At 40.2% G+C, this 22,931-nt stretch overlaps 2 protein-coding genes across 8 annotated transcripts in view; one reads left to right on the forward strand and one right to left on the reverse strand.

Moving 5' to 3' along the window:
• Positions 1-20,057, forward strand: part of LOC103563666 (zinc finger protein 345-like) — a 40,284-nt gene extending 20,227 nt beyond the window's left edge. For 2 of the 7 annotated variants that reach the window (XM_070625583.1, XM_070625584.1), the window contains exons 6-7: positions 7,061-7,148; positions 12,638-12,966. In XM_070625583.1, the coding sequence (XP_070481684.1) occupies positions 7,061-7,148; positions 12,638-12,735 (186 nt within the window). In that variant the 3' untranslated portion in view covers positions 12,736-12,966. Of the gene's footprint in view, positions 1-7,060; positions 7,149-9,777; positions 12,538-12,637; positions 12,967-16,322; positions 16,794-19,841 lie in introns of those variants that run through there. The other 5 variants (XM_070625582.1, XM_070625580.1, XM_070625581.1 and 2 more) reach the window with 5 other exon arrangements.
• Positions 20,058-21,608: 1,551 nt separating this feature from the next.
• On the reverse strand, positions 21,609-22,591 carry LOC103543097 (olfactory receptor 7D4-like). The gene has a single exon (XM_008510008.2). The coding sequence runs from the start codon at positions 22,577-22,579 to the stop codon at positions 21,641-21,643; it is 939 nt and encodes a 312-aa protein (XP_008508230.2). The 5' UTR covers positions 22,580-22,591; the 3' UTR covers positions 21,609-21,640.
• Between the last annotated feature and the right edge of the window lie 340 nt (positions 22,592-22,931).

Raw genomic sequence — 22,931 nt, forward strand, 5'->3', positions numbered from 1 at the left:
TTTGAAGAGATATTTGTATACCCTTATTTGTAGCAACATTCACAATAGTTAAAATGTAGAAACAAATCAAGTGTCCATCAATGGACGAATGGCTAAGAAAAATGTGACATATACACACAAGGGAATATTATTCAGCCTTGAAGAGGCAGAAAATCCTGCAAAATGCTACAACACGAATGAAGGAGTACATTATGCTAAGTGAAATGAGCAAATCATAGGGAAACAAATACTGTTATGACTCTGCTTATATGAAGTACTTAAAGTAGTTAAAATCACAGATATACAAAGTAGTATAGTGGTTGACAGGAGTTGGGGAGGCAAAAGTGACCTGATGTTTGTTAAGTATAGAGTTTGAGCTTAACAAGATGGAAAGTGTTATGAAGATGGATGGTGGTGATGGTAGCAGAAGAATGTGCATGTACTTAGTGCCACTGAAACGTCCGCCTAAAAGTGGCTAAGATGGCAGATTTTATGAGATTTTACTACAATGAAAACGGAGGGTGCAGAAAGACTGAGAAAGCAAAAACACAGTTATATAGGTATATAAATACATAACAGATATTAAAGAAATAGGAAACATGCCAGAGATGGTGCAGATTATTCAAGGCAGTCTTTGAAAGAAATAATTGAATGACTATTTTTGTATTTTTTCAATTTTTTTAAAGTATGCTTTGTGTGAGGAAGATTGGCCCTGAGCTAATCTGTTGCCAATCTTCCTCTTTTTTTTTTCCCCCTCCAAACCCCAGTACATAGTTGTATATCCTAGCTGTAGGTCATTCTAGTTCTATGTTGCATGCCACGGATCTGAACCGGGGACCCCCAGGCTGCTCAAGTGGAGCACACAAATTTAACCACGTGGCTGCGGGACTGGCCCCCAGTGCCTGAATAATTTTAGCTAAGATAAATGCAAGAAAAAAATGAGAATGCAGAAAGAAATTATATTTGGAATGAAAAATGGTCCCAACCAGGATTTAATTATAAGGATTAAAGATTAAAAATTTAACCAAATACGTCCATACTATGCATTTTAAAATGGGCAAAATGCCTAGAAGTATATACACAGCCTGCTGAAGATGAAATTGGAAGGCTTAGCTGTCCTATAACCGTAGAAGGAATTCAGTCAATACTTAATATCATTTGAGGAGGAAAGTACCAAAAACAACTCTCTGAACAGTTACCCTACATCTAGATAATTTTACTAGTTCGGTGCACCCTACATCAAAGAAATGGATATGTCTTAGCTTATGGAAACAGTTTACTAGGTGAGAGTACTTCCCGTTGTCATATAGGAGGCTGACATAATCTACATCTAAATGCCACTCAGGACAAAGTATGAGGAACAAACAATTACATGTCAATGTTACTCAACCATATCATTAAAATGCTTGTATAAAATACGAGTAAACAGAATCCAACTAAGTATATATATAAGAAAAAATGATCATCTATGTAGAAGTTGAGTTTATTCAGGAATACAAGCTTGGATTAATAGAAAACTAGTAGTTATAATGACCACTTTTTTAAATAGTCCTTTTATTCACCACTCATTTGAATATTTATTGGGTACTTATCAGGGGCAGCTGCCGTTCCAGGTGCTTGGATTTTATCAGTGAACAAATGCAATCTCATGCTGCAGGGAAGGCATTTAATAAGTATGTAGGCGTTCAGCCCGCAAACTGTGAAATATTAGGAAATTCTACAACCATATATAGAGTGGATACAGGAAAAAAACCTGGAAACAATCTTTTTGATTAAAAGGACTATTGAACGTACAACGTGTAAATTTAGGGCATGTAACATGTTAATTTGATACACTATATGTGGTAATATGATCGCCATTGTAGCAGTAGTTAGCACCCCATCACATTAGATGGTTGTCCTTTTTTTCTTTTATTGGCCGTGAGCTAACATCTGTTGCCAATCTTTTTCTCCCTCCTTCTCCCCAAAGTCTCCCAGTACATGGTTGTGTATTCTAGTTGTACATGCTCCTAGTTGTGCTCTGTGGGACGCCGCCTCAGCATGGCTTGATGAATGGTGCTAGGTCCGTGCCCAGGAACCAAACCGGCAAAACGCTGGGTTGCCAGATTGTGTGAACTTAACCACTCGGCCACAGAGCTGGCCCCAGATTGTCCTTTCTTAGTAGAGTAGTTATAGTTGTCTAGTCTCTTAGCAAATTTGATGGTCATAGTACAACATTGGTGGACATAATCTTGAATGTTAAGGTTTCGGAAAGCATATCCTATTAGAACTGGGAAGAATACAAGATTGCTGCTTTTGCTACTTCTAGTCAGTGTTGTATTGTAGGTCTCATTCAGACTCACAAAGCCAGAAAAAAAAATTATATATATGTGTCCTAAGGATTAAAGCCGAAAAATAAAACTGTCATTATTTACAGACGTGATTTCTTATGGTGAGAAAACTAAATATACTGTTATTTGAATTGACAAAAACATTTAGGAAGACTGCTAGTTACAAATTCAACTGCACTTTATGCATCAACAAAAATTAGAGAAATTCTAATATTAATACTGGTTACAATAACGAGGCAGTTATAAAATGCTGAAAAATAAGTCTAACAAAAATACACAATATTTTTAAAGAAGATTAGAATATATTGAATATTTTTGAAGAGAAACACAAGGAAAGGCCTTCCTTATGTATTAAAAGTCCAATGCATGAGATATTCTAATTCTTCCCTAAAATTATTTAGAGATTCACAAACTAAGAGTATACACTAAGAAAAGAAGAAATAGGCCTATTTTCATTAAAAAATCAGGCAATGATAGAATAACAGAATTGGACACCAGTTACCCAAAAATAACTGCAAAAAAACTTCTCAAAAGTGTCAGTATAATTCAGGCATTTTAAAAAAGATAATTCATTATGTCCAAATTGGGTTTTTCTAGAATTACAAGGTTGATTTAACATTGGAGAAATCAGTGCTCCATAGTTAAAAACAGACGAGTATATGCAATCTGATCAATGACAAGAAAGGCGCCATAGAGAAAAAAGAAAAGATGATCTTTTCAATAAATAGCCCTAGAGAGAGTCATATCCATGCAAGAGAAATTATTAGACATAGTAACACCATATATAAAAATCTATTCCAGATGGATTAAGCACATCAATGTGAAAATCAAAGACAAGGTAGCAGAATGTATTTAAACCACAATGTAGAAGAAAATTTGTGCAGACATCAGTTAGGTTGGATAAGTCTGGCTTTGAAAAAATTAAGAATTCCTTTTCCTTAAGATACCACCACAAATAGAAAGACATCATCTTGACTTCCAGCGATTTTTCACATAAATACACCACTCTGTCATCCACTGTCAACAGAGTGTGGGAGCAAATGTGTTCATTTTACCTCATACAGCATTTAGCATTGCTGTTGCTAGGAGGCCCAGGAGCTGGATGAGGCCAACCTGCAGGATTGACCTCACCCAAAACTTGGGCTCAGTCAACTGTGAACAAGCTTCAGCAGGACTTGAAGTTTTATTGCAGATAACCAATGATGTCATCTAAGACCAGTCTGTTATACATTGCAGCACACAAAGGAGTTACGACTAACCACCTATCCAAGAGAATCATGTCACAACCCACTTTTCTCCAAATACAAATATAATATGAGTGTACCCGGACCACTTCTGATCAGGACTTAGCATTAAGATTGATTCAGTTTATTAAACTGTTGTAAGCCCCATTGGAAGTGACATTAAGCAGCGACAACGTCTATGGCCATACATGCTACCCAAGTGTCAAAAGTATACGAATTTTTTACCTCTAAATTGGAACAAGGTTGTGATGGTTTGTGTGTCTCTATCCTAAGGCTGTTTTCAGGAACTTCCAGTGATGGCATCAAGCACGTTAGAATATCGGGATGTGCCGTGCTCACATGCGGTTTTATATTTCATAGCGTATGGAGGGGATGAAAAACCTAGCAGCAAGTTGCATGCCAGGTGCAGCTCCTGCTGGACACAGGCAAACAATACGGTTGCCTTCTATCCCCATTTTATTCAGGATTTTTATCATGAATGGCTGTTGGATCTTGTCAAATGCTTTCTCTGCATCTATTGAGATGATCATGTGATTTTATTCTTTATTTTATTAATGTGGTGTATCACATTGATTGATTTGCAAATGTTGAACCATCCCTGCATCCCTGGAATAAATCCCGCTTCATCATGATGTATGATCTTTTCACTGTATTGTTGTATTCAATTTGCTAGTATTTTGTTGAGGATTTTTGCATCGATGTTCATTAGTGATATTGGCCTGTAATTTTCATTTTTTTGTGTTGCCCTTGTCTGGTTTTGGTATCAGGATAATGTTGGCTTCATAGAATGAGTTAGGAAGCTTCCCCTCCTCTTCAGTTTTTCAGAAGAGTTTGAGAAGGGCAGATATTAAGCCTTCCTTGAATGTTTGGTAGAATTCGCCAGGGAAGCCATCTGGTCCTGGACTTTTATTTTTGGGGAGGTTTTTGATTGCTGTTTCAATCTCCTTACTGGTGGTTGGTCTATTGAAATTCTGTATTTCTTCCTGATTCATTTTTGGAAGGTTGTATGATCCTAAGAATTTACCCATTTCTTCTAGATTATCCAATTTGCCGGCATATGACTTTTCATAGTATTCTCTTGTAATCTTTTCTATTTCTGAGGTGTCCACTGTAATTTTTCCTCTTTCATTTGTGATTTTATTTATTTGAGCCTTCTCTCTTTTTATCTTGGTGAGTCTAGCTAAACGCTTATCAGTTTTGTTTATCTTTTCAAGGAACCAACTCTTCCTTTCATTGATTTTTTTTTCTATTGTTTTTATTTAAGTCTCTGTTGCATTTATTTCTGCTCTGATTTTTACTATTTCTTTCCTTCTGCTTTTGGCTTTGCTCATTCTTTTTTCAGTTCCTTCAGGTGCACTGTTGCATTGTTTATTTGAGATTTTTTTGTTTGTGGAGGTAGGCCTGTATTGCTATAAACTTGGCTCTTGGAACTGCTTTTGCTCCATCCCATAAATTTTGGCATGTCATGTTTTCATTTTCGTTTGTCTCCAGGTATTTTTTTTTAATTTCTTCATTGACCCAATCGTTTTTCAGTGGCATTTTGTTTACTCCCCACCTTTTTGTGTCTTTTCCGATTTTCTTCTTGTAGTTGATATCTAGTTTCATACCATTCTGGTCAGAAAAGATGGTTGGTATTATTTCATTCAGTGTTCTTAAATTTATTGAGAGTTGTTTTGTGGCCTAACATGTGATTAGTCCTGGAGAACGTTCCACGTGCATTTGAAAAGAATGTGTATTCTGTGGTTTTTGGATGGAATGTTCAGTATATATATACTAAGTCCAACTAGTCTGATGTGTCACTTAAGGCCAAAGTTTCCATATTGATTTCATTTTGGATGATCTATCCGTTGGTGTAAGTGAAGTGTTAAAGCCCCCTACTGTTGTGTTGCTGTCTATTTCTCCTTTTATGTCTGCTGGTATTTGCTTTACATATTTAGCTGCTCCTATGCTGGATGCATAGATATTTACAAATGTTATATCCTCTTGTTGGATTGTTCCCTTTATCATTATGTAATGCCCTTCTTTGTCCCTTGCTATAGTTTTTTTTAAAGTCTATTTTGTCTGAGATAAATATTGCTACCCCAGCTTTCTTTTCATTGCCATTTGCATGGAGTATCTTTTTGCATCCGTTGACTTTCAGTTTGTGCGTGTCTTTAGGTCTGAAGTGTGTCTCTTGTGTGCAGCATATGTGGGCCTTGTTTTTTCATCCAGTCAGCCACCCTGTGCCTTTTGATTGGAGCATTTAGTCTATTGACATTTAAAGTAGCTATTGATAAGAATGTACTTATTGGAATTTTGTTACTTTTTTCTGGGTATTTTAGTAGTTCTTCTCTCTTCCTTTCTTCTTCTCCTACTCTCTTCCCTTGTGCTTTGCTGGCTTTCTTTAGTATTATGTTTGGGTTCCTTTCTCTTAATTTTTTGTGTATTTATTCTAGGTTTCTGGTTTGTGATTACCATGAGGTTCATGTATAATAACCTATGTATGTAGCAATCTGTATTGAATTGATGGGCTCTTTAGTTTGACCTCTTGCTAAAAGCCCCACTCTTTTACTCCTCTCCTCTCCTCTCACATTTTGTTTTTGATATCATGTCTAATCTCTTTTTTTTTTTTGCATCTCTATCCATTACCCTCTTATCATGGAAATAGATAATGTAGGCACTTTTTTCTTTTGACCTTCATATTAACGTCATAGGTGGTTGATCTGCTACCTTTATTGTATATTTGCCTTTACCAGTGATTTCATGGCTTTTTTTGATAATTTTATTACTCCTATTTGTGGTCTTCTCTTTTCCACTTGTATAAGTCCCTTTAGCATTTCTTCTGAGACTGGTTCGTTGGTGATAAACTCCTTTAGTTTTTGCTTGTCTGGGAAACTCTTTATCTCTCCTTCCATTCTGAATGATATCGTTGCTGGCTGGAATATTCTTGGCTGTAGGTCTTTTTCTTTCAGCACTTTAAATATATTTTGCCACACGCTTCTACCTGTAGGGTTTCTGCTGAGAAATCAGCTGATATCCTCATGGGGCTTCCTTTATATGTAACTTTTTGCCTTTCTCTTGTGGCTTTTAGAATTCTCTCTGTTTAATTCTCAACATTCTAACTATAAAATGTTTCTTGGCGTGAGCCTCTTTGTGTTTATCTTGTTTGGTCCTCTTGTGCTTTCTGTACCTGAATATCTGTTTCCTTCCTTAGATTATAAAAGTTTTCAGCTGTTATTTCTTCAAATAGATTCTCTGCCCATTTGTCTCTCTTCTCCTTCTAGGACACCTGTAACACGGATGTTAGTGCACTTGATGTTGTCCCAGGGGTCCCTTAGACTGTCCTTATTCTTTTTAATTCTTTCTTTCTTTTATCTGTTCAGCTTGGGTGATTTCCTCTAGTCTTTCATCCAGCTTGCTGATCCGTTCTTCTGCATCCTCTACTCTGCTATTGAGTCCCTCTAGTGAATTTTTCATTTCCAGTATTGTGTTCTTCATTTCTAATTGGTTCTGTTTTATATTTTCCAGTTCTTTGTTGAAGTTCTCACTGAGTTCATCCATTCTTCTCCCAAGATTAGTGAACATCCTAATGACTGTTTGTTTGAACTCTTTTCAGGTAGGTTGTTTGTTTCTGTTGCATTTAGTTCTTTTTCTGGGGTTTTGTCCTGTTCCTTTACTTGGAATGTATTCCTTTTTCTTCTCATTTTTCCTCTTTCTCTGTGCTTATATCTATGTATTAGGTAGGTCAGCTATGTCTCCTGACCTTGCAGAGGTAGCCTTATGTAAGAGATGCCTCATGAGGCCTAGCACTGTGCTTCCCTCTCATCACCAGGTCCGAATATTCCAGGAGTGTCCCCTGTGTGGGCTACGTGTGTCCTTCTCTTATGTCAGGGTTGTTCTTGCTGCAGTGCCTGGGGAGGCTAGGCTGTCTTCCTGCCTGGCTGGTTGTAATGTTCAGCTGCATGTGGCTGTTATGGTCCTTTCAGTCACTATCAAGTGAGAGGAGCCCCAGCACAGTTGGCTGCAAGGTCTAATAGCACATTCCTATTTCAGTTTTTCTGCTAAATGAGTAGGTCCCCAGTGTGCCTAGTTGCTAGGCTCAGGGGCTTATAATTGCTGTAGGCCTCTGGCCCATAAGACTATTGTCAGTTCTGTCAGGAGTGCAGGTGGGTGGGGCAGCACCCAGTTGTTTCAGGCTGTAGAAGATGGTGCTGATCCCTTATGTGGCTGCCTGAGAACAAGTCTACTGCAGCTGACAAGCCCCACTGCCCACGGGGCCACACATCCTGCTGTTACAGTCCTGCCCCATGTGTGCGCCAAGACCCACTGAAGCAGACCCACTTGCCCTCATGCGGAGGCCGCACTGTTGTCCGCAGCCACAAAGGGCAAGGAATGACAGGTACCGCCAAGGCTACTTGGTTGTTTAAGCAATCAGAGGTTATTGATAGAGGAGACCAGAACAAGGAGTGGGGAAGCAAACAACAAATCAGTACTTACAACGTCCACACCGCAATCAGACGGGGAAGTCCCAATAGTTTGTAAGACAGGTGGGAGTGCCGATTGTCCGGGTCTGAGGCACAGCATCCTCTCCTCAGTGAGACTCTCAATTGTTCTATGCTTGTGAGTCCCTTTTATTCTAATGTTTTCTGGGTTCTGACTCAGGGTTTCAGACATTTAGATACTTTGAGTTATTTCTTTTTGTTCCCACGGATGGGATGTTTCTATAGTCCGGTCAGGTGCCCTTCGGGGTGGCCAGCCCAGACAAGGAACATGACGCAGGACATTGTCTTAGTAACTTGTGCCTTGGGGTCAGGGTCGAAGTGGCCATCTTTGGCCCCGAGCCCAGACACATTCTTTCTCACAGGCCCCAGATCCCAGTGTCCCTGGAAGGCGGGGAGGTCAGTGAACTCTGTACACCCACACACTTCACCAGTGCAGGCCTGCTCTTCGCACACGCCCAGCCCTGCAGGCGTGGACCCACTTGCCCAGCTGCAGAGCTTCCAGGCACTCCACCTATGCAGGCAGCTGCCTGACCTGGATGAGCTAGGTTGAATAAGTGCTCTACTGAGTGGGGCAGACTTCTGCAGTCACAGGCCAGGGGAGGAACTCCAACGGCCTCTGCAGCGTCCGTGTCAGCATGCTTATCGTAGGTCACGATAATGGCTACTGCTAGTGTCTTAGTCCCTGGAGAGGGAAAGTCACTCTAGAGAGTTTCTCACAGAGATGCGCCTAGGACCTATCAGGTGAGTCTCTTTTTGCCAAAGGACTGTGTACCTTCTTTCTGGAGATTTTAGCTTCCTTTCCGAAATGGGTGAATTTCTGTGTGCGCCTTTTCAGGGCAGGCTTCTCTTCTCTCTTATGTCTGATAGCTTTTCTGGAGGGTATTCTCTATTATAGTTAATAGCGTGCACACATGTTCATAGAAGCACTATTTATAATAGCCCCAAACTGGAAATATCCAAATGTCCATCAGCTGGTAATTGGATTAGCAAGATGTGGTATATACATACAATAGAATACTAATCTGCAATTAAAAGGAACAATATATTGACACATTGTTACACATGGATGAGCCTCAAATATATGCTAAGTAGCAGAATCCAGATACGAAAGACCTCATATTGTGTGATTCCATTTATATAAAATCTCTAGAAAAGGTAAATTTATAGAGGCAGAAACTGATAGGTGGTTTTTTGGGCTGAGGTAAAAGTGGGAATTAACTGCAAAGGGACACGAAGTTACTTGTCGAGGTGATAAGAATGTTCTAAAACTAGATTGTGTAATAATGGCATAACTCTATAAATTTACTGAAATTTACATAATCACGGGTGAATTTCATGTATGAAAATTACACCACAATAAAAATGTTAAAAAATAAATGCCTAAAGAGATTTTCCTGGAATTACCCAAGGTAAGTTGAAAAATTTAACCTTTGTTTTCCACAAGATGCATTATACACCAATGTTAGTATACCCCCTCTTCTGTATTGCAATCAATCACCTGCATCTCTCTGGTCCCCTCAGTTTGTACACAGTACACAACAAATGCACGTTGGATTAAACTTAATAGAATCAAAGTGAATTGAAGCCACATCAAATGTCTTTCATTTCTAACAAATTATAATTTTTGAGTAATTTTGCAATTCCTACTATGTCTCCAATAATTACTTTCTTTTTTTCTCTCAATGTCCCTAAACCCATTTGTGATATTGTCTTGATATATCACAGTCTTATTACCTGTGTTAGTTTTGTTTCCTGCAGATGCAGACACTAAGTCAAGGATTCATGTACAAGCATTTTAGTGGAAAGAGAAATGAATGGATGGGAGACAGGAGAAGTGGACACAGGGAAGAAAATATATCCAATAAAGCTTGCGTTAAGTCAGCTAACATTGTGATTGAGCAGAGTTTTAATCCTGTGGGGAAATTCTGGAAAATAATACAAAATCCAAACCTCAAAATTATCCCAGCTAGAGCCAGCCCTGATGGCCTAGTGGTTAAAGTTTAGCACTTACTACTTCAGCGACCTGCGTTTGCTTCCTAGCTGTGGAACCACACCACTTGTCTGTCAGTTGCCAAGCTGTGGTGGTGGCTCACAGAGAAGAACCAGAACAACTTAGAACTAGGATATACAACCATGAACTGGGGCTTTAGGGAGGAAAAACATTATCCCAGGTAAAGGGTGAAGGAGATGGCATACCTCACACCTCCCCTTCAAGGGCTGTCTCTGATGGGCATAATTCCCTGTCGCTTCTGCCACTGCATATTGGGCAAAGTAGGTTTCAGCTGGTGCCGGCCGTTGGCAGTCATGCAATGGAGGTGGTGAGAGGATCCCAGGGGACGTAAGATGAAAGTTGACGGCAGCTGCTACTCCATCCTTCCCTGCAGACTCAATTCTATCAACGTTCTTCTCAAAAAGTTAGTTAAGTTCTCAACACCTCCGCACCTGTGCAGCTATGATTCCTGATGGCGCTTCAGAGAGTCCCAGAAAAAAAGACCACATGACAAAACAACTCTGATTCTACTATATTCACTACTAAATGCTTTAGGATCTTAGAGGGTGTATCTCAAAATTACAATGATGGGAAATTAAGGCCAAATGAAGGTAAGCAAGAAAGGAATGAAGGGGGGCAGGATCACAAAGAATGAAGCAACATCTCAGACTCATTCTAGGTATTGTATTACTGCAAATCATCTGGATGAAACAGTTTTTAAATCTGTATTTCTACTTGGAAGTTGAAAATGGCATTACTGTCCCCAGGAAAAGTAGGATGGCAAAGTGAGCATCAGCTGCCCAACTCAGTCTGTCTCTTCTGTTGAAAAGTGGGATAAATGAGACAAAATATCTCAAAGACAGGTTTTCAAGTTGAAATAAAGTCATACAAGTGAAGAAGCAGGCACAGTCCTGATGTAGTATTTTGTTGTGACTACTGTATGATTTTCATTCCATTTCTTCTGGGGAGAACAAGCACACAAACAAATGAACATGAAGGACTGCAACACTGGAAAGGATAATTTTGGGGAAACCGCATCAGCACTTGATATGATAAGTGCTTTAAATCTCAAGTTAGAAATCTCTAGAATGGCTGCAAGAAAGCTGACCCAACATGGAACTATATAAAGAGCATATAGGGAAGAAAAGTCACAAAAGAATAACTCAGGAGGTTGTTGAGGAGAAACTAATACAAAAATAAATAAAAGTGAATCCTAGGTGCTTTGGGAATTGAAGAAATCAAGCATGGCTTTTAGGGGAGAAAAAGAACCAGGAGATTTAAATTTTCAATAATTGTCTTTGGGGCTCACAGTGTCCACTGAGTTCTGAGGAGAGTGACCCATCATGGACAAGGGGCTGCTTGGCTGAGGACCCTTCCCAAGGCCCCCTTCATATTCTTGTTCCTCAGGCTGTAGGGGAAGGGGTGCAGAATGGGAGGAGCGCAGCATACGTCACTGAGGCGATTGAGTTTCTCTGGGAAGAATGGGTCACGGCAGAGCTGAGGTGGACCCCCAGGCTTGTCCCATAGAACAAGGAGACCGCAGAGAGGTGAGACCCACAGGTGGAAAATGCTTTATATTGCCCCTCAGCAGAAGCCATCTTCATTAAGGAGGAGACAATCTGAGAGTAAGAGAAGAGGATTCCAGTGAGGGGAAATGCACACAGGAGGGCAGTTGCCACATACAAGATGATGTTATTGAGGGTGTCAGAGCAGGCCACCTTGAGAACCTGAGCCAGTTCACAGAAGAAATGTGGCATTTCAGTGCCTACATAGAAAGTCAGCCAGCTCAACAGAATATGAAGCAGGGAGATAGATAAAATTATCCCAGCACATCAGAACCGGGAGGCCACAGAGGCATGTGTTCATGAGACCACGTAGTGCAGGGGGTGGCAGATGGCCACAAACCAGTCATTGGCCATCACAGTCAGGAGGAAATCATCCATTCCTGCAAGAACCATTAAAAATCACCTGAGCAAGACATCATATATAGGAGATGTCTTTGTGTCTGGAGGCTCACGAGCATCTTCAGGATGGGGTTGGAGATGAAGCAAATATCAACTCGTCTCTAACAGGTTGGAGAGGAAGACTCACTTGGGTGTGTGGAGGCAGGGATCAGAGCTGGTGGCCAGGATGATGAGCTGGGTCCTGAGGACAGTGACCAGGCACACAGACAGGAAGAGTCAAAAGAAGAGAGGCTGCAATTTAGTATCATCTGAGAGACCGAGGAGGAGGAGGAGAGCTTTGATTTAGAAAATGGAATCTTGAGTCAGACTTCCTAGAATAGAATTTTGTTCCACCCAATTACTATCTGCGTGACCTTGACAAATTTATTTAATCTCTCTTAGCTGCAGATACCTCACCTCTCCAATGAGAGTAGTCAATATTCTCCCCACTGTAAGACTGATGAGTAAATTAAGTGAGATGATGCACGTAATTTTTCTTGTGATGTACAGTGGATGCTTGGTAAATGTGATGTTTGTTCTTAATGTCACAATAAATCTGTCTTGCATGGCTGTCATTATCAAATTTCCTTTAATTAAGAGAGTCATTAATGATGGAATTCTGATCATTATAAACACAACATGTCTGTTAACTCTTTTGACCACCATGCAGCACTTGCAATTCATGAGGATCCCTATGTCTCCACGTTTCAGAAACTGTCTGCCAGGTGGATTCTTCCAAGAAGAGGCAAAAGCACGTGGCCTACATAGATAAGAGGAGGGAAAGAAATCACAAAACCATTCAAATAAAGTACAAAGCGTGTGTGAGAGTGTGTACGTGCTCTGAAGTGGGAATGTGTTGTATTAAAAAACAATGGAATGAATTGCAAAAAACATGATTGATAGATTTGATAAAAAATATTCAATGCTTCTATAAATGAAATTATCCTAAAAGTTGGAAGGAAAATTTAAAATAAATGCCTACATTGTCTAACTTAAAAAGCATCAGTGTTATTAATGTTAGAGAAAATTAATTAAAGAGAAAAATCATTGAAGATGAATTTTGACTGGGAGGTAGATAGAAAAGTCTTCTCTGAAATGTAAATATTTGAGCTGTGAGAAGGATGGACTATGTTAACCAGGGGAAATAAAGGAAGGGCTAGCATATTGGGCCAAGGGGACAGAACTAAGGTTGCCCTGAGGGTGGGTGAGCTGGAGAATGGAAGGATTTGAGAGACCAGTGAGATGGAGAACAGAGAGTGAGGGTCAGGAGGACAGAGTGGGTGAGGCCCACAAGCCCAGCATCCTGTATTATTCCTTGATGTGCCTCTCACATTAGTAATTTTATATTTATTTGTGGGTCAGAGGATGTGACTGTTTTTGCTCATCATTGTCTGTCTAGGGACTTACATGGTCCCTGGCACATAGTAGGTGCTCAACAAATACAAATGTCAGATATAAAATAAAGATTGAGACCCAATGCATTAACTATAACACAAACAAGAAATCTTCAAGCTCACACATACCCTAATATAGACACAAAATTGAATAGTAAACAAATAAAATGTACTCATATCAATTTTAAGAGAATAATACACCAAGAATTAGTAATACATATTCTAGGAATGGAAAGCTGGTTTAATACTGTGATGTTTATTAATATAATGCATCACAAAAATAGGTCGGTGAAGAGAAATCATAACCACAATTACAATATGCATTTGAGAAAATGTAACAGCCATTAGAGTGGTTAGCAGCCAGGACAAAGCCTTTCACTAAATGAGGAAACTAAGGACATTTTCTAAACCCAATAAAGAATAAAGGATATTCTACATTACAACACTGAAATATTTGTGTTAAATTCATGAACAGACCAAAGCAGTCTATTCCAGCTTCAATCACTTGATAGTTTCTTCAATATTTAAAGAGATTGGTAAAATGATAAAGGAAATTGGGGGGAATACTGAACATCAGAAATAAATCTATTATTTGCAGATGTTGTGGACACTAAGGTGAAACAGCAGCAATCAATACAGAACCACTAAATGCTATCAGCAAGTCGAATCTGCTGCAAAAAGAGGGAATATAATACACAAATCCAATAACATGAGGAACGAAATAGACGGTACTGCGTGCATCACAGATCTGCAGTGAGTAGTTAATGAATAAATGATTGGACACAGGAAAGCCAACAGGAGCCTACAATCATGAGAAAGAGTGGAGAAGAGGTGAAGCCTCTCCCGGAAATAACTTTCATTGGAGAGAGGCTCTAGAGTCCAAAAAGAGGTAGAAGAAAACAGAACGAGAGCCGGAAAAGACTGGTTTCTGTAGAAACTAAAGTACCTTCAAAGTACAGAGACTTCACCTTTGTAGACTAAATAATTATGGCACTGTCCCATCTCATTATTCTGAAGTTAGAGCCGAGGACCCATGCTCCTCTTTTCCTTCTTCCTCCACCAGCCCTCGCTGAGACACAATAAGCCTTTCTGACGGTTATCGCTGAAGATTTCTGTTCGCTGAAGATTTCTGTTCGTTGAGGTCTGCCCCTGGGAACCACAGTTGTATTTTCACTAGGCAGAAATCAGAGAATTATAGGAAAAGGGCAAAAGGGCAAAAGGGACATGCTATTATCATCTTAAGGCTTGAGTTATTAGAACTCCTCATTAAAGAAATTGTTCTATTGGCTTTCCACTTTGCAAATAATTCAGCTACTTTGGGGTACAAATATAAAAGAACAAAATTTTCAGCCAATCTTGTCAAACAGTGGGGGAAGAAGAAGGTATTTTCTTAAAGGAAAAATTCTTTCTTTGGTTTGACTTAAAATGACAAGTTGTCCCCTAAGGAAAGTTTAATTTTTACAGGAAAACCCCCAGGAACCACTTCTCTGTGATGTTTTCCCCTTGGAATATCTTTGTTGATTTCAGGGATCAATTGTTGTCCAGAGTGTCATGGAGGCAAAGAGATCCTTTCTGGAAAAAAGCAGGGTGATTAATAGTTTTCCTTTTATTTAAAGAATTAGCCAAATGAAGATGGAAAATATCCCTTGACATTTGCGGGTGATTTGGAGGTCTCTGTTGATATTTGGGAGGGCTCCATTTAATACCTCTAAATAGAGGGGCCGGGGAAAAAACATTCCAGGCAGAGTGGGTTGAAGAGTGAGTATTGAGGAAACATAGGTGGCAAATATAAATCATATATAAAGTTTGTTAAAGAAGGGGAGGACAGAGGAGAAACAGCCTAAAAGGAATATCATGTATGGGACAGTTAAAAAAACAATAGAAGATTCTGGAAGATGATTAATTTCAAGGAGAATGGCCATATTTAGTGTAGGCATGTGATCACAAAGGAAATGCTGACTATGCAATTTGTAGGATGTAGTATACACTCTAAATCAATGACAATCATAATGTGCTGTGTCTCCAATTTAGAGGATACGTGGGTCTAGAAATCAAGGATTGGAAATTAGGAACAGCCTCATCTAATAATCCCTCCCAGTGAGCCGCTTGGAGAGTTTTTGCTTCAGGTCTCCACACCTCTTGCCTCTGCGTGTTTAGAGGTCTTGACTACTAAAGGGGTAACACTTCCAGAGATGTGGGGAAAGCCCCATTAAATTTCAAGCTGTGCTGTAGCCTGGCACTGCAGGTCCCTCATGCCAAGAAGAGGAGTCACTGTCCTGGCAGGTGTAATTTACCTGATCATCAATGTCGTGTGATCATGGTGATGGGCATGCACTGGTTCCCTGCTGTGCTCAGTCGCTGGCTGGGAGCAGCCCAGGAGCAACCTCAGCACACACAGGGGTGGATGCAGATGGCTGTTGGTCAGTCATGCTTTCATGGCAAGAGTTCTGAGTGGTGTGAGCCTAAGTGAGGCAGGTTCCTTTAGCCGAGGGCAATTCACAAAGAAGGCTGAGGGCCGAGGGCTGTCGGATGGCTGCACTCCCCGCACCTGGAAGAAGAATAAGTCCTTAATCCTGAAGGAGGATCTGAGCGATACAGCACAGCAGTCACTAGAGTCCATCCCTTGGGACATGTGAATCAACTTTTTTAAAATTGAGACATAATTGACATAGAACTTCATATTAGTTTCAGCTGTACAACAGAATGATGTGATATTGTTACAGGCTCTTAACATCAGCCCTGATATCAGTCCCCCACATTGAACCCAGCGTACATGGGGTTAAAACTAAAACCCACCACCCCCTTTCCTGCTTCTCTAGCTCCACTCATATGTAAATACCTGTTTCTTTAAACTTGGACTCCTTGAGCTTTACAACTAAATGGGAGTTGCAAATCGTTAAAAGCCCAGGCGGCCTGGTGTTGGAGGCACACTAAAGTTTAGCTGATCATGTGTCCTTGAAGTCTGCCAGGAAAGCCGCTGTCTCAAGAATATCAAGGAGCCGGAGGCTCCCCAGACCTCAACTCCTCACTCCTGGCGCTGGAACCCACCTCAAACAGGAAGACGAGACAGGCGAAGGACGCGCACCTGCCATCCTCCTATCTCACCCTCCCCCCGCCTCGCTGCAAGCAGCCTCTCAAGGCCAAACGCAGGCTGGTGGAAGAGCGCCGACCTGCACAAGCTGCATGTTCCCCCTCCCCTACCTAAAACCCCAAATAAAAATCCCTACCCATTCCTCATCGGGGAGCTAGCAATTTTTGAGGCATGAGCCCTTGCTTTGCTCCCTGTGCCTGGCATGGTAAAAACCTTTCCTCTTCCACTCACGACTCTGTTCTCATTATTTGGATTGGCATTGGGTTCAGAGACCGAACTTTCGGTTACAATATTTGTACATGTTGGTAAATTATCACCACAATAAATCTAGTTAATGTCCATCACCATGTGTAGTTACAAATTTTTTCTTGTGATGAGAATATTTAAGATCTACTCAACTTACAAATATACAATAAAGTATTGTTAACTATAGTCACTATTCTGTACATTACATCCCATGATTTACTTATTTTATAACTGGAAGTTTGTACCTTTTGACCACCTTCAACCATTTGCACTCCCTCTGGCAACCACCAATCTCATCTCAAGTTTGGTTTTTACTTAATTATTTGTTTAAAGGCAGGCTTGATTGGTATGTTAATGAACAATACACCACGGATCAATAATACTTATCCCAGGAATTTAATGTGCTTCAAATTTAGGAAATCATTTGACATTCATTTATTGAATAAAAAGATCTATATAAAAGTTGGCAAGCCCAATAGGAATCAAAACGTAGATAATTTTTAACAGCCATTGCTGCAAATGGTGGGGTGTACGTGTCTGGGGCAAGGGGATGCAGCCTCTCAAAGTAGGACAATAGGAATATATCTTTCAAACAAGAAATACTGTGCATTTTTCAGTGAAAGATACTTTCTCTTGAACACGGAAGCATTAAGAATGACAATGAGCATGCAAGAATTGCTGCTGTGAACCATAAGTATTTAATATTATTCTAATAATTGAAAACAATTCATAGGATGAAAATAGAAATGGGATGTAAGCATTGTGAATCAAAGACAAATATATCGTTTTTAGTAGATAAGAATTTGAAGGTGGTGAGCCCTCAGATCTTTGAAGATTCAGCACCATGTGGGTCCTTCATCATCCATTTCAACAAATCTCCTAGGGCAGTTGTTTTCAAATTTTAGCCTTGCATAAGATTCACCTGGATCCACCTTATGCACTAATAAGATGCATACACACAAATGGCAGGGCTTTACCCTGGACTTTCTGATTCAGTACATCTGGGATGAAGGACACAAATTCCCAAGTCTAACAAGGTTCCAGGGGATGCTGATGCTTTAGTCTGGAGACGCTTAGAGAGACACTTCATTGTGTCCCTTGTACCTGGTCTAATAAAAGTTTCCCCTCTTCTGTTTCCACCTCCCCTCCTGCACGCCACATCCACCCTTTACTATGACACACTGGTTCTTTCAGATATCATCATGGAAACCCCTGGTGACCCTGACTCTTTCTCCTAGACTGACTTTTCCCCAGAAACTATAGGGAGATGCTCCAGGCACACATCACCCAGGCAAGCTGAATAACAGCTTCCCGAAGATGTCCGTGTACCGATCTCTGGAATGTGTGAAGATGATGTCTTAGATAGTGAAAGGTACTTCGCAGGTGTAAAGAGGTTGAGATGGGAAATTTATCCTGAATTATCTGGGTGGACTCAATGTAATCATAATTGTCCTTATTAACGGAAGCCAGGAGGGCTAGAGACAGATTTGAAGATGCTATTCTGTTGACTTTAAAGATGGAGAAGGTGACCACGAGCCAAGAATGCAGGGACACTATAGAATTTGGAAATGGCAAAGAAACAGATTTTCCTCTAGAGTCTCCAGAAGGAAAGTAGCTCTGCTGATACATTGTAATCTTCTGATTCCCAAAACTGTAAGATAGTGAATGTTTGTTGCTTTAAGCCGCTCCACTTATTTCAATTTGTTACAGCTGCAATAGGAAACACATACACCTCTCTTCCAAAATCTGCCTCTCTTACTGCTGCCTTAGATCGGTCCCCATCATCTCTCCCCTGGACTACTTCAACAGCCTCCTAGCTGTTCCCTCTGCCTCCAGTTTTTCCCACTCACAGCAATCCTAAATTCCTCATATTATGCCTATGATTACAGCATGGCCCTGGTGCTCAATTACTTTTAAAATCCTTAATTTGTCAAATTAGACTCTCAATAGTCTGCCCTCCATCTACGTATCTAGGCTTATTTCAAATAACTCAGTCCATATATCCTCCTGAAATTCCTTACTCTTGAATTTCTCCATGCATATGTGCATGTGCTTCCTTCTTCTCCTAGATCTTACTGTCCTATCCTCTGTGCTTCCCACCAAAACCCGTTCTCCAGTTAACTTTCTACTGATTGTTAGTTATTCAATGCTCAAGTATATTCTCCTATTAGAAGTTTTCCTGGGGCTGGCCCCGTGGCCGAGTGGTTAAGTTCACGCGCTCTGCTGCAGGCAGCCCAGTGTTTCGTTGGTTCAAATCCTGGGCATGGACATGGCACTGCTCATCAAACCACGCTGAGGCAGCATCCCACATGCCACAACTAGAAGGACCCACAAAGAAGAATATACAACTATGTACTGGGGGGCTTTGGGGAGGAAAAGGAAAAAAATAAAATCTTAAAAAAAAAAAAAAAGAAGTTTTCCTGACTCCCAAATGTTGGCAAAGATGTGGAAAACCTGGAACCTTCACTTATTGCTGATGGAAATGTAAAATAGTGAAGCCACTTTGAAAAACAGTTTGGCAGTGTCTTAAAAAGTAAGCACAAATTTATAATATAACCCTTTGGTTACACTCCTCATTGCCTACCGAAAAGAAATAAAAACACACGTCAGCACAGAGACATGTATGCAAATGTTCATTATATCCCAAACTGGAAATATCCAAATATCTATCAACTGGTAAATGGATAAACAAAATGTGGCATATCCACACATTTGAATACTATTCTGAAGTTGTAAGGAACGAAATACTGATATGTGTCTCCACATGGATAAATCATTATGCTAAATGAAAACCAGATACGAAAGATCACATATCATATGATTCCGTTTATACAAGATATTTAGAAAAGGCCAATTTATAGAGACAGAACGCAGATAAGTGGTTGCCTAGGATGGAGGTGGGAGCGGGAATTAACTGCAAATGGGCACAAGGGAACTTTTTGGGATGACAGAAATGTTCTAAAACTGGACTGTGCTGATGGTTGCATAACTATAAATTTATTAAAATTATTGAATTCACATTTTCAAAGGGTGAATTTCATGGTATGTAAATTATACATCAATAAATCTGTAAAATCCATTTTTAAAAGTTTTCTCTGGAATTACTCAAGCTGATTGAACACTTTTACCTTTGTTTTCAACAGGCTCTATTGCACCCCAGTGTTGTTATGTTCACCACTCTGTGTTGCGGTCATGTTACCTCTTTGGTCCCCTCTTCAGCTTGTCTACAGCAGACAAAAAACACACACTGGAAAATAAACTTAATGGGATCAAAGTGAATTGAAGCCACACTAAATATGTTTTTCCTCACTAACAAATTATGTTTTTTCAGTAATATAAAGATCTTACTAGATACACAATACTTGGTTTCTTTTCTTTTCTTTCACCAAAAGTCCATAGTTCCATTCATGATAATGTTTTGATACCCTTTGCAGTCTCTATGACCTGTTTTGGCTTTTCTCCCTGAAGCAGATGCTGAGACAAGGATTCAGGTGCAAGCACTTTATTGATTGGAGTAGAAAACATAGAACATAGGTTAGAGAGAGGAGAACTGACATAGGGAAGAAAATACATCCAATAAAGCTTACCTGAAGTCAGCTTCCACAATAAGTCAAAGAGTTTTCAGCCTATAGGGAAATTCTGAAAAATGGTGCAAAATCCAGACTTCAGAATTATCCCAGTTAAGGGGTGAAGGAGATGGTGTAATCCATACCTCTCCATCAAGAGCTGTTTCTGGTGGAGCATAATTCCATGTCACTTCTGCCATCATGCATTGAGTAAATTAGGTTGCACCTGGTGCAGACCATTGGCAATCAGGCAATCATGGAGACTTCTACTGATCATTTGTTACTGGTGATGGTGAGAGGATACCAGGGAATGTGGGAGAAATGCTACCAGCTTCTAATACTCCCTCCTTCGCTGCAGACTTGATTCTATCAATATTCTTCTCAAAGTGAACTAAGTTCTGAATGCATTCCACAAGCATGAAACTACCATTCCTGATGGCACCTGCAGAGGGTATCCTGCCCCCAAGAGAAAGCATGTGAGAGAATAAATATTACTCTCCTACATTCATCATTAGATGTTTTTGGACCTTTGGTGTATCTTAAAACTGAAATGAGGGGAAATAAAGGTCCAATAACACAGGGAAGGAAGGAAGGAATAAAGAAAGGAAGAAAAGAAGGAAGGATGGAAGAAAGGAGGAAGGAAGAAAGGAAAAGAGTGAAGAAATATCTCAGAATTATCCTGTGAAATATATTACTAGGAATCACCTGGACAAACTAGCTTTCAAATCTAGATTCCTACTCTTGAAGTTGAAAATCACATCACTGTTTTCATGAAAAGTATGATAGCAAAATTAGGTATGTGGGCTCAGTGTCAGGTTTCCAGATTAGTTTAGCCCAATTTTAATCTATTTCTCTGAAAAATTGGGTAAATGAGAAAAAAAAACCCTCAAGGAAGTGTTGTCAGGATTACATAAAATTATACATGAAAAGTGACAAGAATATCTTTGATATGGCAAGCACTTTGGTCATGACTATTGTATGATTTTCATTCCATTTCTTCCAGGGAAAAACAAACACACAACCCAGTTAAGGTGAAGACATCAGCATTCAGAGTATAATTTTGGGGGGAAATAATGCCAGCACTTGATATAAGTGCTTCAGGTCTAATGCTGGAAATCTCAGGAATGGCTGTAAGAAAGTGGACCAAAACCAGAACTTCATGGGCTATAAATATGGAAGGAAAGTCATAAAGGAATTACTGAGGAAGTTATTGAAGAGAAGCTAACACAAAAAGAAATAAAAACAGTCATAGGCGCTGTGGGAATAGAAAAAAATGAAACATGTCATTTGGGGGAGAAAAGGAGCAAAGAGATCAAATTCACAACATTTGCCTTTGAGGCCCATAATGTCCACTTAGTTCTGAGGCAACTGACTAATCATGGACAAGAGGCTGCTTGGCAGAGGAGCCTTCCCAGGGCCCTCTTCACATCCTTGTTCCTCAGGCTGTAGATGAAGGGGTTCAGCATGGGGGTGACCACAGTGTACATCACTGAGGCAATCGAGCTTCTCTGGGAAGAATGGGTCGCGGCAGAACCAAAGTAGACCCCCAGGCTTGTCCCATAGTACAAGGAGACCGCAGAGAGATGAGACCCACAGGTGGAAAATGCTTTATATTTTCCCTCTGCAGAGGACATCCCCATTAAGGAGGAGACAATTTGAGAGTAAGAGAAGAGGATTCCAACAAGAGGAAACACACCTAGCAGGGCAGTGGCCACATACAAGACGATGTTATTGATGAAGGTGTCAGAGCAGGCTAACTTGAGAACCTGAGCCAGTTCACAGAAGAAGTGTGGAATTTCAGTGCCTATACAGAAATTCAGCTGCCTCAACAGTAGAATATGAAGCAGAGAGACCCAGAAAATTATGAACCAGCACATCAGAACCAGGAGGCCACAGAGGCGTGGGTTCATGATGACCATGTAGTACAGGGGGTGGCAGATGGCCACAAACCTGTCATAGGCCATCACAGTCAAGAGGAAACCATCAAGTCCGGCAAAAATCATAAAAAAATATATCTGAGTGAAACATCCTACATAGGAGATGGTTTTGCTCTGTGTCTGGATGTTCACCAGCATCTTTGGGACAGTGGTGGAGGTGAAACAGATGTCGACAAAGGACAGATTGAAGAGGAAGAAGTACATGGGGGTGTGGAGGTGGGAGTCACAGCTGATGATCAAGATGATGAGAAGGTTCCCGAACACAGTGACCAGGTACATGGACAGCAACAATCCGAAGATCAGGGTTTGCAGTTCAGGATCCTCTGAGAGACCCAGGAGGAGGAAGTCTGATACTTCTGTGTGGTTTCCTGCTCCCATGTAGCAGCTGTGTCTGCTGGAAGAGGAGGCGAAAGCAATGTTCAGTGACCAGCCAACTAGCACCTCGGCTGGTCATTACCTTTTGAGTCCACCTTTCCATGTACATCCTTCACCTGCTTTAAGTGACAGTGAATTCACTCGGTCAAATGGAAGTCCATTTTCTTTTAAATGTAATTGTTTAGCCTTTCTAAAATTTAGCAGCAATCTCTTTTTATCTCCTACTCACTCGTTCTAATTCTATTTGAGGCTATGAGTATAAACCAATTTCTTCTATGATATGACCCTTCCAAAATAATCGAAGACATTCAATGTCTTTTCCTTGATAATCTCCATCTTTCCTTCATTTGAATAG

This window comes from Equus przewalskii, chromosome 6, assembly GCF_037783145.1.
Source record: "Equus przewalskii isolate Varuska chromosome 6, EquPr2, whole genome shotgun sequence".
NCBI classification, from domain to species: domain Eukaryota; kingdom Metazoa; phylum Chordata; class Mammalia; order Perissodactyla; family Equidae; genus Equus; species Equus przewalskii.